The sequence below is a fragment of the Hipposideros armiger genome, unplaced genomic scaffold (genome assembly GCF_001890085.2).
Source record: "Hipposideros armiger isolate ML-2016 unplaced genomic scaffold, ASM189008v1 scaffold_58, whole genome shotgun sequence".
Taxonomy (NCBI): Eukaryota; Metazoa; Chordata; class Mammalia; order Chiroptera; family Hipposideridae; genus Hipposideros; species Hipposideros armiger.
The window spans coordinates 1,790,867-1,804,260 of record NW_017731408.1 but is presented as its reverse complement, the minus strand read 5'-3'; the positions used below and the strand labels follow the sequence as shown (position 1 = coordinate 1,804,260).

At 37.3% G+C, this 13,394-nt stretch overlaps 1 protein-coding gene across 1 annotated transcript in view; it reads left to right on the top strand.

Annotated features, from left to right (window-relative positions):
• Window positions 1-228: 228 nt before the first annotated feature.
• The window catches only part of LRBA (LPS responsive beige-like anchor protein), a 610,319-nt gene continuing 597,153 nt past the window's right edge, over window positions 229-13,394 (top strand). The window contains exons 1-2 of the mRNA XM_019641170.1: window positions 229-1,129; window positions 1,466-1,892. Coding sequence (XP_019496715.1) covers window positions 1,677-1,892 — 216 coding nt within the window. The 5' untranslated portion in view covers window positions 229-1,129; window positions 1,466-1,676. The remainder of the gene's footprint in view (window positions 1,130-1,465; window positions 1,893-13,394) is intronic.

Sequence of the window (13,394 nt, the reverse complement as noted above, 5' to 3'; positions counted from 1 at the left end):
GTGGGAGAGGTCTGGTGGGGCGGCAGCTGCAAAGCAAGGAATCTTTCCCATTCCTCGTGGACAGGATCCCCCCGCCCACCCCCTTTGAAACGGTGGCAGCTGTCGGGGCATCCCAGTGGAAATCTCATTTCTGAGTCTTCGCTGAACGCGGCGGGCGGGCAGCAGCTGAAAGCTGTCGTCGGTGGGGACTCTGCTCCTTGGACAAGGACAGCAGCCTCGCTGGCTCCAGCGCTGCCACCTCTCAGGCTCGTAGCGGTCCCTCAGGTGTCCTTCTCCAAGCCCAAGAAGACACCTTGGCAACGTGGGGCGGGTCCCCTCCAAGCCAGGGGACCCTCGGGGAACCTAACAGAAGGAGCATCGGCATCACCGCCTCAGCCAGCACTTGCCAAAGCACCTTCCCAGGTCGGGGGTGGGAGGCAAGGTCTTTCCTCGCCGGGCCGGGGACACACCTGGTGCTACTTGAGCAGCGCGCCCACCTGGGTGCCCGCCCTCACACGCGGTCCTGCCAGCACGTCAGCGCCCGAGCCCTGCCGGGACCCCCTAGGCCGCCCGCGCGTCCCCACCCCGCCGCGCGGTGGCCTCCGCCTTCGCTCGCGCAGGCGCACGCCGCGCCTGGCAGCCCTTGGCGCTGTCATGGCGGCCGGGAGCAGCTTCAGTGGGCGCTGGGACAGCCGTGCGATCCGCGGCGGGGCGAGCTGTGCCAGTAGCATCCTCATCACCGCCAGCAGCCTCAGCCGCGGCGTCCGTGGCGCCGGCAGCGGCTGTTTTTGCAAAGGTTGAGCGCAGGGGTGGGGCGGACCAGGAAGCCATAGAGTTCTGTGCAGCCGCGGACTCCCGGGGAGCCGACTAGGGAAACTTGGAGGCTGCGACCAGGTGCACTGACCTCTCTCTCCTCCCTCCTCTCCTCGCCATCTCCACCGGGCATCCCCTCCTTTCTGGCCACAACACACCTGCCCTGCTCTCCCCGTGGAACCTCAGGTGCTTGAGAGGTGATCCACTCCTCCCCCTGGGCCGAGCGTTGAGAATAATCACCGCCCCCTTCCCCCGCCTTTTCCTGCCCTGGATCTCCGCCGCCACCTCCGGCTCGCGGCTCCCTGGCGGGGGGTGAGGACGGGTCCGGAGGCTCAGGGTGAGGAGTAACTTTTTACCTCTGCGTGGTAGCTTGGGGCCCCCCCTTTCCTCCGATCCCTCCTTTCCCAGCGTCAGTTTCTCTTTGCGTGCACCTGTGAGGAGAGGTTGCCCAGCGCCTAGAACCTGCGGGAGTGGGGGAGGAGTGAACCTGCTCGGGGGCCTCCTGAACCCGCCTTCCCTCGGAACCCAGCTCCTCCAGCCGGGGAGAAGCGGGGGGCTGGTAGTGGGGGGCCCTTTAGCAACTTATTTGATGGACGATAACTATCCCCTTCTCCCCCCAAAACACCCTAAAACAAAACCTAGCCTATTTAACGTTTATCTAATCTTCCAATAGGGTTTGGCGTTGTTGTCAGCCTCGGGGAGAGAGATTGGACAAATATTCTCCAAGAGGAGGAGGGCGACGCCAAGGACTTTCCACTTCAACTGCTTTTGGGGGTTCTCCACAACTTGGGAGAGGGACCCTTTTCGTTTTGCGTTGCGTGTGCTTATTACCAGTGCAGCGATTGCTGTATCCAGAGTGACTCCGAGTTGCTCGAGAACTAGCGATGGCTAGTGAAGACTACGTCCCTTCCCCGCCACCAACAGGTGATGACGGGGGAGGTGGAGGGAAAGGAGAAGAAACCTCTGCCGAAGAGGGTGCATTGTCCCTGAAACCAGGGCTCCCCATTAGGGGCATCAGAATGAAATTTGCCGTGTTGACGGGGCTGGTTGAAGTTGGAGAAGTATCCAATAGGGATATTGTAGAAACTGTCTTTAACCTGGTAAGTAGATAACTATTTTATAAGCATATAGTCTTATCAATGGGTTGAGGAACAAGACGTTAAAGGGGGAGCCATGTGCTTTACTCAGACTAACGATGGCTTTTTCCATGGGTAGAAACAGAAAATTCTGACCTAAATGCAACAATTTGTTGTATTTTTTAATTTAAGGGGAATTATGTAAACTAACATGTTCCATCTTTTCTAAAAGTGAGCAGATCACTTTCGTGCTAAGAAAATAATTGTTGCTATGGATGCATTTTAGGGGGTTCCAAGTGGAGTTTTATTCTATACATTTTTTTCCCCTTGGGATGTATAAGTAAGTTTGCATTTCTCTTTGACATTTTAAATAAGTTCTGGTGACCATATTTTTGGACTTGAGAAATACTGTAAATGGTAACCCTACCTACTCTTTTGAGTCTGCCTAAATTAAGTTTGCCATAATTTTTGAACACGAAAGTTTTGTTCATAGGACTGATGAAAGATTAATTTGCTGCAAAGTTAGCGGTTATTTTAAATTTTGACTAGTTTTATTTTTAGGTGTAACCAACAAATATTAAATTTTGGGCTAAATTTAGGGTTAAATCTTGCAAAAATTGAATGACAATTTGAAAAGAGGATTGTGACAGGTATAGTATAATCTTTATTTCTTCTGTGAATTCATGTCTAGCAAGCAGTAAAGCATATCTGGTCATTAGAAGTTGCTGGTTATACTAGGAGCTACAAATGCTATTTTTAAAAGATACACAATACTTTCCTTTCCCGCTATTCCATTCTTAGAAATGATTATCATTTCTAATGAGGGCTTTTTAGATTTGTTTATTCCAACCTCTGTTGCCCATGAATTTAAAGAATACAAAGTAAATTTGGCTTTAAAATACTTTCCCCTCTACCACCTACACACCTGTTAGAAGGTGACAGATGAGAACAAAGGTGAATCTGCGATAGTTGTAATAATTTGTTGACCACCTTTCCCTGTTGCTTCTTATGTTTTCAAGGTTAGGCTCATTTTATTTCAGGGCAGTTAATTATTTCTTTCACTAGACCTTTTCTAATAGTCTGGTCACCTACATACAATACACAGCTTCTAGAATGAGAAAGTAGCTAGATGAAATTCACTTACTTTTGGAATATGAAGACTTAGAATAAGAGGGTATCTCTCTGCTAGTTTGTTTTGTTAGGAGATTATGTATAAATACCTATAGACATACATACACATATATTTTTAACTATATGTTATGGAAATATTCAAATATGCACAAAAATAAACGAGTATACGGAACACTGGTATCTATCACCCAGTTTCAACAATTGTCCACATTTTGGATATCTTGTGTGTCTGGGGACTTTAAAAGTTTGTGAGTCTCAAGGAGATAAATGGTAAATGGATGTATTCCTTTATCTCAACTTAGACTTGAAAACTTTCCTTTTCGATTTCTTTTTTCTTTTTCTAAGCCTCATGTACCTTGGATGATAAACATAAATCTGTGGTAGTGATAGAGTCCATGATTGTTTTGTGTGTGAAATACATTTTTTTCTGGCAGAAGGAGGATTCAAACTCCTCTGTTCTTCAGAATGTGTCCTGTGGATGACCAAATATGAGTCACTTACATTTTATCATTAAGGAAAATCCAGATTCTGTGGTAATAGCTTGCTTTTATGCTGCCCAGAATTGTAGACCTGATAGAGATTTTAAGGTTATTGGTTAAATCCCTCACAGCTGCTTTTCAGGGTAGTATTAATAGATGTTTGGGTAGAAGGAGAGAGAAAATCTGTTTAATTACACCTCCTCATCACCATCCTTCTTTCATGTAGAGCAGAGAAAGTTGCAGAGGATTAGATTCATTTCTTTCTTTTTATCCTCCTTTACATACTTTTCATGCTCTTTCGTGGATATCTCGGGTCTTTAGAAAATCTTGGGAACTGAAATGTTGGGAATCTTGGTAAGCGAGTCTCTCTCGATGCTGTTAATGCAGCTGCACCTAAATATTTCCTAATTGATAGTTGTCAGCCCTAGCCTTTAATCTACTCAAGGAAGGGAATTGCATTAATAATAATAGTAAGTGAAATAAAGAAGTTACTATTTACTGTGTGAATGGGTCAGGTGTCTTCCATGTGTTTCTTAATTCTTTCCTCATATACAGGCACACCTTGTGTTATTGTGCTTTGCTTTATTGCGCTTCACAGGTGTTGCTTTTTTGTTTTTTACAAATTGAAGGTAAGACCCTCCACCTGCAAAAAGATTACAGCCAACTTGATTGCAGTAGTCTGGAGCCAAACCCGCAATGTGTCCTGGGTATGCCTGTATCTCACTTTATAGATAAGGAAACACACTGAAAGGTTAAATAGATTGTCTACAATTTGATGATTCTGAGACTGGCAACCTTTCCAGGAATATATCTGCCTCTTGAGTTGATGTAGAATCGTTTGCTCCCCTAAGCAAGTATTTATAGCTTAGATATAACTTCCCCCAATGTCAGCACACAAAAATCATTGGTCCTGCTAAATGTTAATGGTGAAATCTCCGTGAGTACATTTCATTGCTTATTTAACTTTCAAATAGCTTTGAAAAAACTGCTTAAAAAAGACCTTAAAATGTAAAAAAAACCCCCAAAAAACAACAGCAAAAATTTGGTCCTTCAGTTGTTTTTTTTCGCTCAGAATGTGAATGCAGAAAGTTAATCATGAACTTTTTTTACAGTCAGTATATTGGAATGAAATTTCTAACATTGTAAAAAATGGGATGCAGGCAAAAGAATAACATGACTAATAATGAAATATAACAATATAAGCCCTGTGAACCTTCCGTCTAACTTAACCAGTATATTACCAGTATCACTGAATCCCGATTCCTCATGCATGCTCCTCTTGCATCCTATCTGCACTGGAGTTTTCATTAGTAAGTTCAAACATTTTCAGTTATCATAACCTTTTCCGATGTTTCAGGCATTTTATTAGAATAGATAATGTTCTACTGATTCTTTTTTTTACTGATGACATGTTACCTATTTTAAATAATAAAGCTTGTACTGTTAAAAATTAAACGACCTCTCATTCCCCAGAATCGTCCAAATTAGTGGTCGACCCATATAACTTCAGAGGCCTTTCTTTACAAAGTTCTGCCTCCCAACTTTGCTAATGTAGCTTGACCTTATAAATTCCTTTGAAATTGACCACCCTTGTAATTTGTTTTGCAAATCTGTTTTATAGGTAAGGTTTGATTAATAGTTCACCTGTGTATTCAAGTGTTTCAAACGTCTGGTCAACTTTTACATTTTTCTAGTTGCAATTTAAAACCATTTTATTTTGTCTCCATCTGTATGCTAAAGTTATTTGTCAAACTTTTGGACCCAGAATAATTAACATATTGGCATGTTTTCAGGAACTTGATGTGGAGTTTAAGGCTTCTTCCATCAGGTATTTAAAGGTATTCAATGCTATTTAATTCAAAGAGTGTTTCTCATGATCTGATGACTAATACATGTTTTCATGAAAATTTTTTTTTGCTAAAAAGTATCAGATTTTAATTAAAATGTTAAAGCTTAAAAGATGGAATATAATTTTTAATTACAGTAGTCCCCCCTTATCCACAGTTGTGCTTTCTGCAGTTTCAGTTCTCTGCAGCTAATTGTGGTGCCAAAATAATAAATGGAAAATTCCAGAAATAAACAATTCATAAGTTTTAAGCCCCCCATTGTTAGTCACTTAGTAGCTATCTGTTATTAGTCAGAATATTGCAATGCTTCTGTTCAAGTAACCCTTATTTTACTTAATAATGACCCCAAAGTGCAACAATAGTTTAAAAAAAAAGTATTCTACGAAAAACATAGTATTTATAGGGTTTGGTACTATCCTTGGTTTCATTCTTCCACTGGGGGTCTTGGGACATATTCCCTGTGGATAAGGTGGGACTACTGTACTGATTACATGGCATTTGATATAGGTCCTGCTAAATATTAAGATGCAACATTTTAATATCTATAGGAGTTGAGCATATTGCACAAAGACTCCGTTTCTGTTGACTGTGTGCAGAGGGTGTACTTGTAGACTTAAAGTAGCAGCTGCTATTCCAATCTAGCTGATTGTTGTCCTACAGTAACATGGGCGTAATGGTATAATATCTTGATTTTTCAGGAAGAATTGGAAATCTAGATCTTAGAAAATAGCATTTTAAAATGTCAAATTAAAATATTAAAAAATACTGTGTGGGACATAAAATCAAAGGTAGTTACTTTTCAAGTTTTTATATAAACCTTAATTAAGAAAATTATTGAACATGTTTTTATTCTGATATATGTATCTAGAATTATTTCCTCCTTAATACCTACCATCATAAGTTTAAGGGTTAAGAGTAACCCATTCTAGAAATACACTTGTTAATGGGCTTGCCTCCATATCAATTTGTACTTCAAGTTATAAGTAGTAGAAAACTTGAACTAATTTTAAACACAGTGAAAAGGATTTATAGACTCATTTATCTGGATGTCCAAAGGTAGGGCAAGACTTAGAGTAAGACAATAATATTAAAGACCTGTTTCTTTCCATTTGTTTTGCTTCCTGTGACGTCAGCTTCAATCTGTTGCTGTTCCTCATGGTTGTAGGATGGCTGCCAATGGCAGTTGGGGCCGAAAGTATTTTTGTTCACACCTCTTGGGAGAGAGCGCCTCTCTGTACTAAAATTCCAAAGAAGAGTCCTGATTGGACCACTGAACTAATCAATGACTGTAGACATTGAAAAACACTGACTGGTTTTAGCAAACCAGGGCCAACTGCTATCCCTAAGGATGGAGTCAGTTTTCTCTGAACTACCTGGGCTATCTGGGGTGGGGTACATACACAAATAAAAATCTGGGTAAAACATTGAAAGGGTAGGTGGATGCTGGATAGGCAACCAGTGATGTCCACTGTTCTCCTTTCCAAATGCATAATAATGTAATAATAATATTAAAGATATTTATGTAAAGAGGAAAAAATATCATTCATCATCCCAACACCATGTTATGATCTTGAACATGTTTTTTTAACTTCTTAGTTAGTGTCTTAGTTTCCCCATCTGTACAATGGGGGAACCTGCATGGTAGTAAGGATTAAATGAGTAAATATTTGTAAAGCACGTAAAAGAATTTGTAACACATTAAATGCTATTATAACTATTTGCTATTGTAATATTTGTAATTTTAGTTACAGTCATCATATTCTAACCTTAAAATTTTTTTGTTTCTATGTAGCTATTAGCCTTATTGGCTCTGCAATATACTACCTAATTCTTGGAATTTATTTAACCACCATTGTGATTTTTTACAAGTGACTTGTTTTTGAACATCTTCATTGTGGTGTAATTTACATTCCATGAAATTCACTTGTTTTAAGTATACAATTCAGTGATTTTTGGTAAGTTTACAGAGTTGTGCAGGCATTACCACAATCTAATTTTAGAACATTTACATCCTGTGTTCAAGATGTCTTATAAAGTTTTAGCTCTTAAATTTAGGCCTGTGATCCATTTTCAGTTAACTTTTGTGTGCTGTGAGAGAATGGTAAGATTAGGGTCTAAATTCATAATTTTGTATGTGGATATCCAGTTGTCTCACTGCTCTTTGTTGAAAAGGGTATGGTTTCCCACTGAATTGCCTTGGCACCTTGGTCAAAAATCAATTGACCACAAGTGTAAGGATTTATCTAGGTACTTAATTCTTTTCTATTGAGCTATGAGTGTATTCTTATACCACTTCCAAACTGTCTTGATTACTGTTGCATTGTAGTAAGTTTTGGAATAGGGATGTATGTCTTCTTTTTCAAGATTGTTTCGGTTATTTTAGGTCCTTTACATTGCCATATGAATTGTAGGATCAGCTTGTCAATTTCTGTAAAAAAAGCAGGCTGGGATTTTGAGGACGTTGTTGAATCTATAGGTCACTTTGGGGAAATACTGAGTTTTCCAGTCCATGAATATGTAATGTCTTTTAATTTCTTTCATCAATGTTTTGTAGTTTTCAATGTATGAGGAGACGAATTATTTTTGAGTAAATTTTTTTTTTTGCCATTAAAACATGTCTGTAGGCATCTTCGTACACTGAAATTTCTAGAAAAGAAATAAATATTTCAAAGTATATGAACATTTATATAGATCATGAGTAGATATTGTTAGATTATTCATTAATATTGATAATTAAAAGAAATTTAGGTAAAATTTAAAATCCTTATAGTTTCTTAGAAATAATAGAATTGATCATGTGGGTCCCTTCAGGTATACATTCTTGTTTCCATTTGAATTGGTTCTTTTTAAACCGAGAAATCATTTGGGAGTTGAAAAATCAGAATTTTTTTTTTTTTCTGTTCGTGAATTAATAGAAAACGAAACTGTTTTTGTTTTTTTCTCATACTGACCTAGCTGAACTAATCTAGTATATTTTTTATATTATAAAGTATCTCTTTTTCACACCTGTATTCTTTAAAATATTTTAATAGTTTTTGTGTACTTGAAAGAAAAATATCCAGAATACTTAGAAAATAAATTGTTTTATTACTTTGTATCTCTAGAACTTTTCACAGTGCATGGTACTTTAGAAATGTTTGTTAAATTAAATGAAAACATCTTAATCTTTTCATCAAATAAATTATAATCATTAAGCCTAATATCTATTTTTCTTTTCTGCAAAAGATATGTTGTTAAAACCTTTGTACATATTTCTTTTATTATTTTCTGACTATTTCTTATGAATATACTTGTTAGGCAGCTTGTATTTTTCATTGTCCAATTTGAGTTACCTCAGTATCTGTTATACCTCTAAGAGGAGCAGTTTCATTAATTTATTTTCAAAATAGTCTCATAACCTGCTTTTAAAATAGCTTTTTCCTCTTACTCAAATATTAGTACATTAGCTCTCATGTAATGGGATATACAGTCGAACACCTACTTGTGTGTAGATTTCTAATGAGTCTTTCTTTGGCTTAAAAGCTGTTGGGACAAAATACAAAGTAAAAAACAAAATAAAAAAGAAAACAGTTAAAAAAAAAAAAAGTCTGCTAAGAGTGCCTGAATCCTAACTGACTAATTTCATAAAACACTCCTGGTTTTAGATTTTTAAAGATGATTTTGTGTGTGAATTTGTGTATTTTTTTTAATTCCTTAAAGATTTAATTGGATTTGCCCAAGATTAATGTAAGTAATTGAAATGTGAAAAGTAGAGAATTTCCTGAATGTCTCTGGAAGTTTTAGTAGATTGCATTTTGGGGATTTTTTTTTTTTTTTTTAGGGTTAGGGTTAGGAACGGGGTTCGTGTTAGGGTTAGGGACAGGGTTAGGGTGAGGTTTAGGGTTAGGATTAGGGTTAGGATTTGGTTAAGGTTAGCTTTAGAAACAGGGCTAGGTTTAGGGATAGGGTTAGGGTTAGGGACAAGGTTAGTGCATATTGGGGATTTTGTAGAATGAATTTTTTTGGTAAGAAATTGGACACCAAATGAATTTTTTTTTTTTCTTCTCACAGATCACTTCTAAGGTTATGTAACTAATGTTCATGCTCTAAGTTTTGTGTCTATTGCACCCTGGGTCTTTGCATTTATTTCTCAGAGTTCTCTTAACCAGACTTATCCCATCAATCTTTTAGTAATTTATATTCTATAAAAATTGCAGTTTTAGAGAGAAATGAGGGACTGGATTTTCTGTATATGTGTTAGAAAGATGAAAAACTGCTGAAGTCTCGATTAGTTATGTCTGATTACAGATAAATCTATTGCTTGAGAACTGAAAAAAGATTTTCTCCTAGCCTTTGTTTGATAAATAATGATTTCACTGGTGTGGAACTTTCATTTATAAACTATAGTCCTGTCATGCACTACATGACGTTTTTGGTCAACAACAGATGTTTTGGTCAACATATGTGAGGGTGTTCCCATAAAATTATAATGGAGTTGAAAAATTCCTATTTTAGTGACATCATAGCTGTCTTAATGTTGTAGCTCAACGTATTACACAAATAACCGTTGTGTTATAGTTCCTTACTGTATTCAGTACAGTAACATGCTGTACAGCTTTGTAGCCTAGGAGCTGTTGGGAAAAAAGATTTATCACCCCAAAATGTGTCTCTTTGGAATAAGGATTATTTTAGGCTGGTTAATTTTAAGAAACAGCACACATGGGAGAAACTCTGAAAGCCAAGTAGAAGTTACCCTTTGTAAAAGACATTTTACAATTGTAAGGGAACTCTTCCTTTTTAAGGGTGTCTGTATGAGGAAGAGGGGAATGCCTCTTATCTACCAGGAAAACTTTAAGAAGACTTAAATCCTGCATCACAACCTTACCCTTGTTTACTGTGGTTTTCCTGGTAACCTCACATAACTGATTCCACATTCCTAACATTTTTTTTTTTTTTTTTGTCTTTAGCTGAAGATTGAATTTAAGGTGGTGTCTTCAGCCATTTTGGCAAGTTACTCAGTTTTCTTGGGTTTCTCCCATGTGTATAGAAGGTACACATGTTATTAAACTTCTGTTTTTCTCTATTAATCTGTCTTTTATTACAGGGATGTCTCAGCCACGAACACAGAATGATAGAAAATAATTTTTTCTTCTCTGCAGAACTATACCATATACCCAAGGTGTATGGTAGGTTATACCCTCTAGGTTTTTGTAATCGCATTCTTATGATGTTTGCACAATGACAAATTGCCTGATGACACATTTCTCAGAATGCACTGCATCATTAAGTGGTGCGTAACTGTAAATCTTTTAAAGCTATGGGAGTTTTATTTTTATTTTATTTTTTTTAAAGATTTTATTGGAGAATTGGGGAAGGGGAAAGCTATGGGAGTTTTAAATAGTTAGACCTCTGATGAGGTATTTGGATTTTGTTTCTCGTGAAAACACTTTTCTCATAAAGTAATATAAACATATTATCTTAATTCCTGAATGTAATACCTAATTGAATCCAATCTTTATGATCTCTGGGCTTCAGTATTTTGAATAAAATTAATCATTACATCTCAGCATAGAAATACACACGTGCATATGCTAAAAAAACATTTTAACATGAAGCATTTTTTAAAAAGTGTTGATTTCATGTTAATAAATGAAAAAACAAAAAGAATTGATCCTGATAGTAATACAGTAGTAATCACTTTGAAATGGGATGTCAACGTATTGTTTCTAGAAACCAGGGACCGATTTAAAGAATATCATTAGTATCTTAAATGGAGAAAAATACTAATCATTAAAGAAAATTATATAAGTGTATTATGAAATGATTAACATCACCAACTCATTTTCTCAGGTCAAATTGCTGTGAAAGTAATAGACATCAAACAGACATAAAATCCAAAGCATTTTAGAATAACTTCTCTTACTCTGAGGCAGTGCCTGTAGCCAGAAGTGAGTGGGTTGTTTTTTTTTTTTAATTTACTAAGACTTACGGTTCTTAATCTATTTTCAGGTTTTTTTGGGGGAGGGAAGGGGGTCAGATTTTATATTCAGTGATGGTGAGATGATCTATGGCTCTTGAGCTAGGGGAAGGATTTATGGATAATTGGTATGCTTTTGAGTTGAAGTTAATTCATTATTTTGAGTTATAATAGACACTAGCAATAGCTAAGATTTATTGTGTGCCACATTCTCTTTGATGTGTGTATTAACCCAATTTAATTCTCACGATTCTCACAATTACTAGATAGATATAGGTGTTTCTGCCAAAATGACTTCTGCAAAAAATACCAGAGCAGAAATAACAGGGGTTGGGGATAGCTGGAATAGGATTGGGATGGGCCATTCAAAACCTGTGGAACTTTGTAAACAGAGTACTAACGAAATCAGTAGTAATCCTAATGAAAACACTAGCAAGGTTAAACCAGTGCTGGTATTTTCATGTTAGCATCACAGTCACTTTTGTGGTACTAGCTCTGGAGTTTATGCTTCCTTCTTTGAGATGTAGACCTGTTTTTTTTTTACAATAGCTTCTGATAGACATTTTTATCAATGCTAAAAATCTGATCCAAGGTGTAGCTTTCTTCATTACTTTATTGTTTTAATGCAGGGAGAAATGTCTGCAGTTTCTTCATCTGTACTTGCAGATTGTCAGTTACCTAACGTGCTGGAAAAAGCACGTTAGTTCTTGCAGTCGTTAAACCGGTACTGTTTGCATTAGAGAGCAATCCTGGGAATATTCAGGTTTTTCTTAAGATTTTAATATATTGCTAAAGATTTCTCTTTAATTCTGTTGGAAAAAGTTACATATGAACCAACATGACTTCCACACTATTCCTACCTTATTTCTCCTACTCAACAATTCTGTAGGAGGTAATTCAAGGCAAAGGTACACATTACAGCAGAAGAGACTGTATTATTATAATACTCACTTTAGAATTGATGAAACTGAGACACAGAGAGGATCAGTAACTTGCTCAAGTCACTGAGCAAGTAATATTGCTAAGAGGCAAGCTCAGAGAATGTGTAGCCTGAGGTCTTAACCACTAAGCCATGTATGGTTTATAATTGCAAAGAACCTTAATTTTGACAGTTGACCCTTGAACAACATGAGGGTTAGGGGTGCCAACCCTGCAACACAGTTAAAAATCCATATATAACTTTGACTCTCCAAACACTTAACTGCTAATACCCTACTGTTGATCGGAAGGCTTACTGATAAAACATATTTTATATATTATTTGTACTATATACTATATTCTTACAATAAAGTAAGCTAGAGAAAAGAATGCTATCAAGAAAATCATAAGGAAAATACATTTATAGTATTTATTGAAAAAAGTGTGGACCCGCACAGTTTAAGTCCGTATTAAGGGTCAACTGTAGTGGCTTAAGGCATCTTTCAATCATGGAGTTGGGTAGTGACTTTGAGAAGGTATATAGACTTTTTACAGTTTGCCTAATAGTCAAGATTTGCCTTATGGAGGATATCCCCCTCCTCTCACTTGATATAATCTAAAATACATATTAGGAAGAAGGAGGCTTTAATGAATGTGATACTAAAATTGAATGAAATTAATGACATAGTTAATCATACAAGATGCTGGAGTTTGCTTCTTTACTGTCATGGTTAAGATTTAATTGGCTTAGCTTCCAAGGCTGAAATAACCTTGTATATTGATCCTATAAGAAAGTAGAATTTTAGTGATCTTCTCTGTCACTTTTATATAGTGACTACACTGAGCGCATTAATGGGAAAGTATGATGCTTTTATTAATCAGTTGTAGAGGATACTATCAGATGTTGTCTTTAAGTATTTGTCAAGATGTGTTATTGGGCCTCTAGTATTCAAATGACCTTTTCTTGAAGTTGATTTGCTTCCATGATAGATTTTCTGAATAAAGTTACCACATAGTAGTTGTTAGTATGTAGTTTTCAATTGATTGTTTCATTCTGAACATCAGTGGTCTGTACTAGAATTAGTGTTTTAGTACTCTGGCTTTAAATAGACAAATCGAGGAACCAGGATTTTTGTCAATTAAGGTGTGAGGAGGGAAACTAGCATTTTTTGAGGTCCATGTATTTTAAAATAGG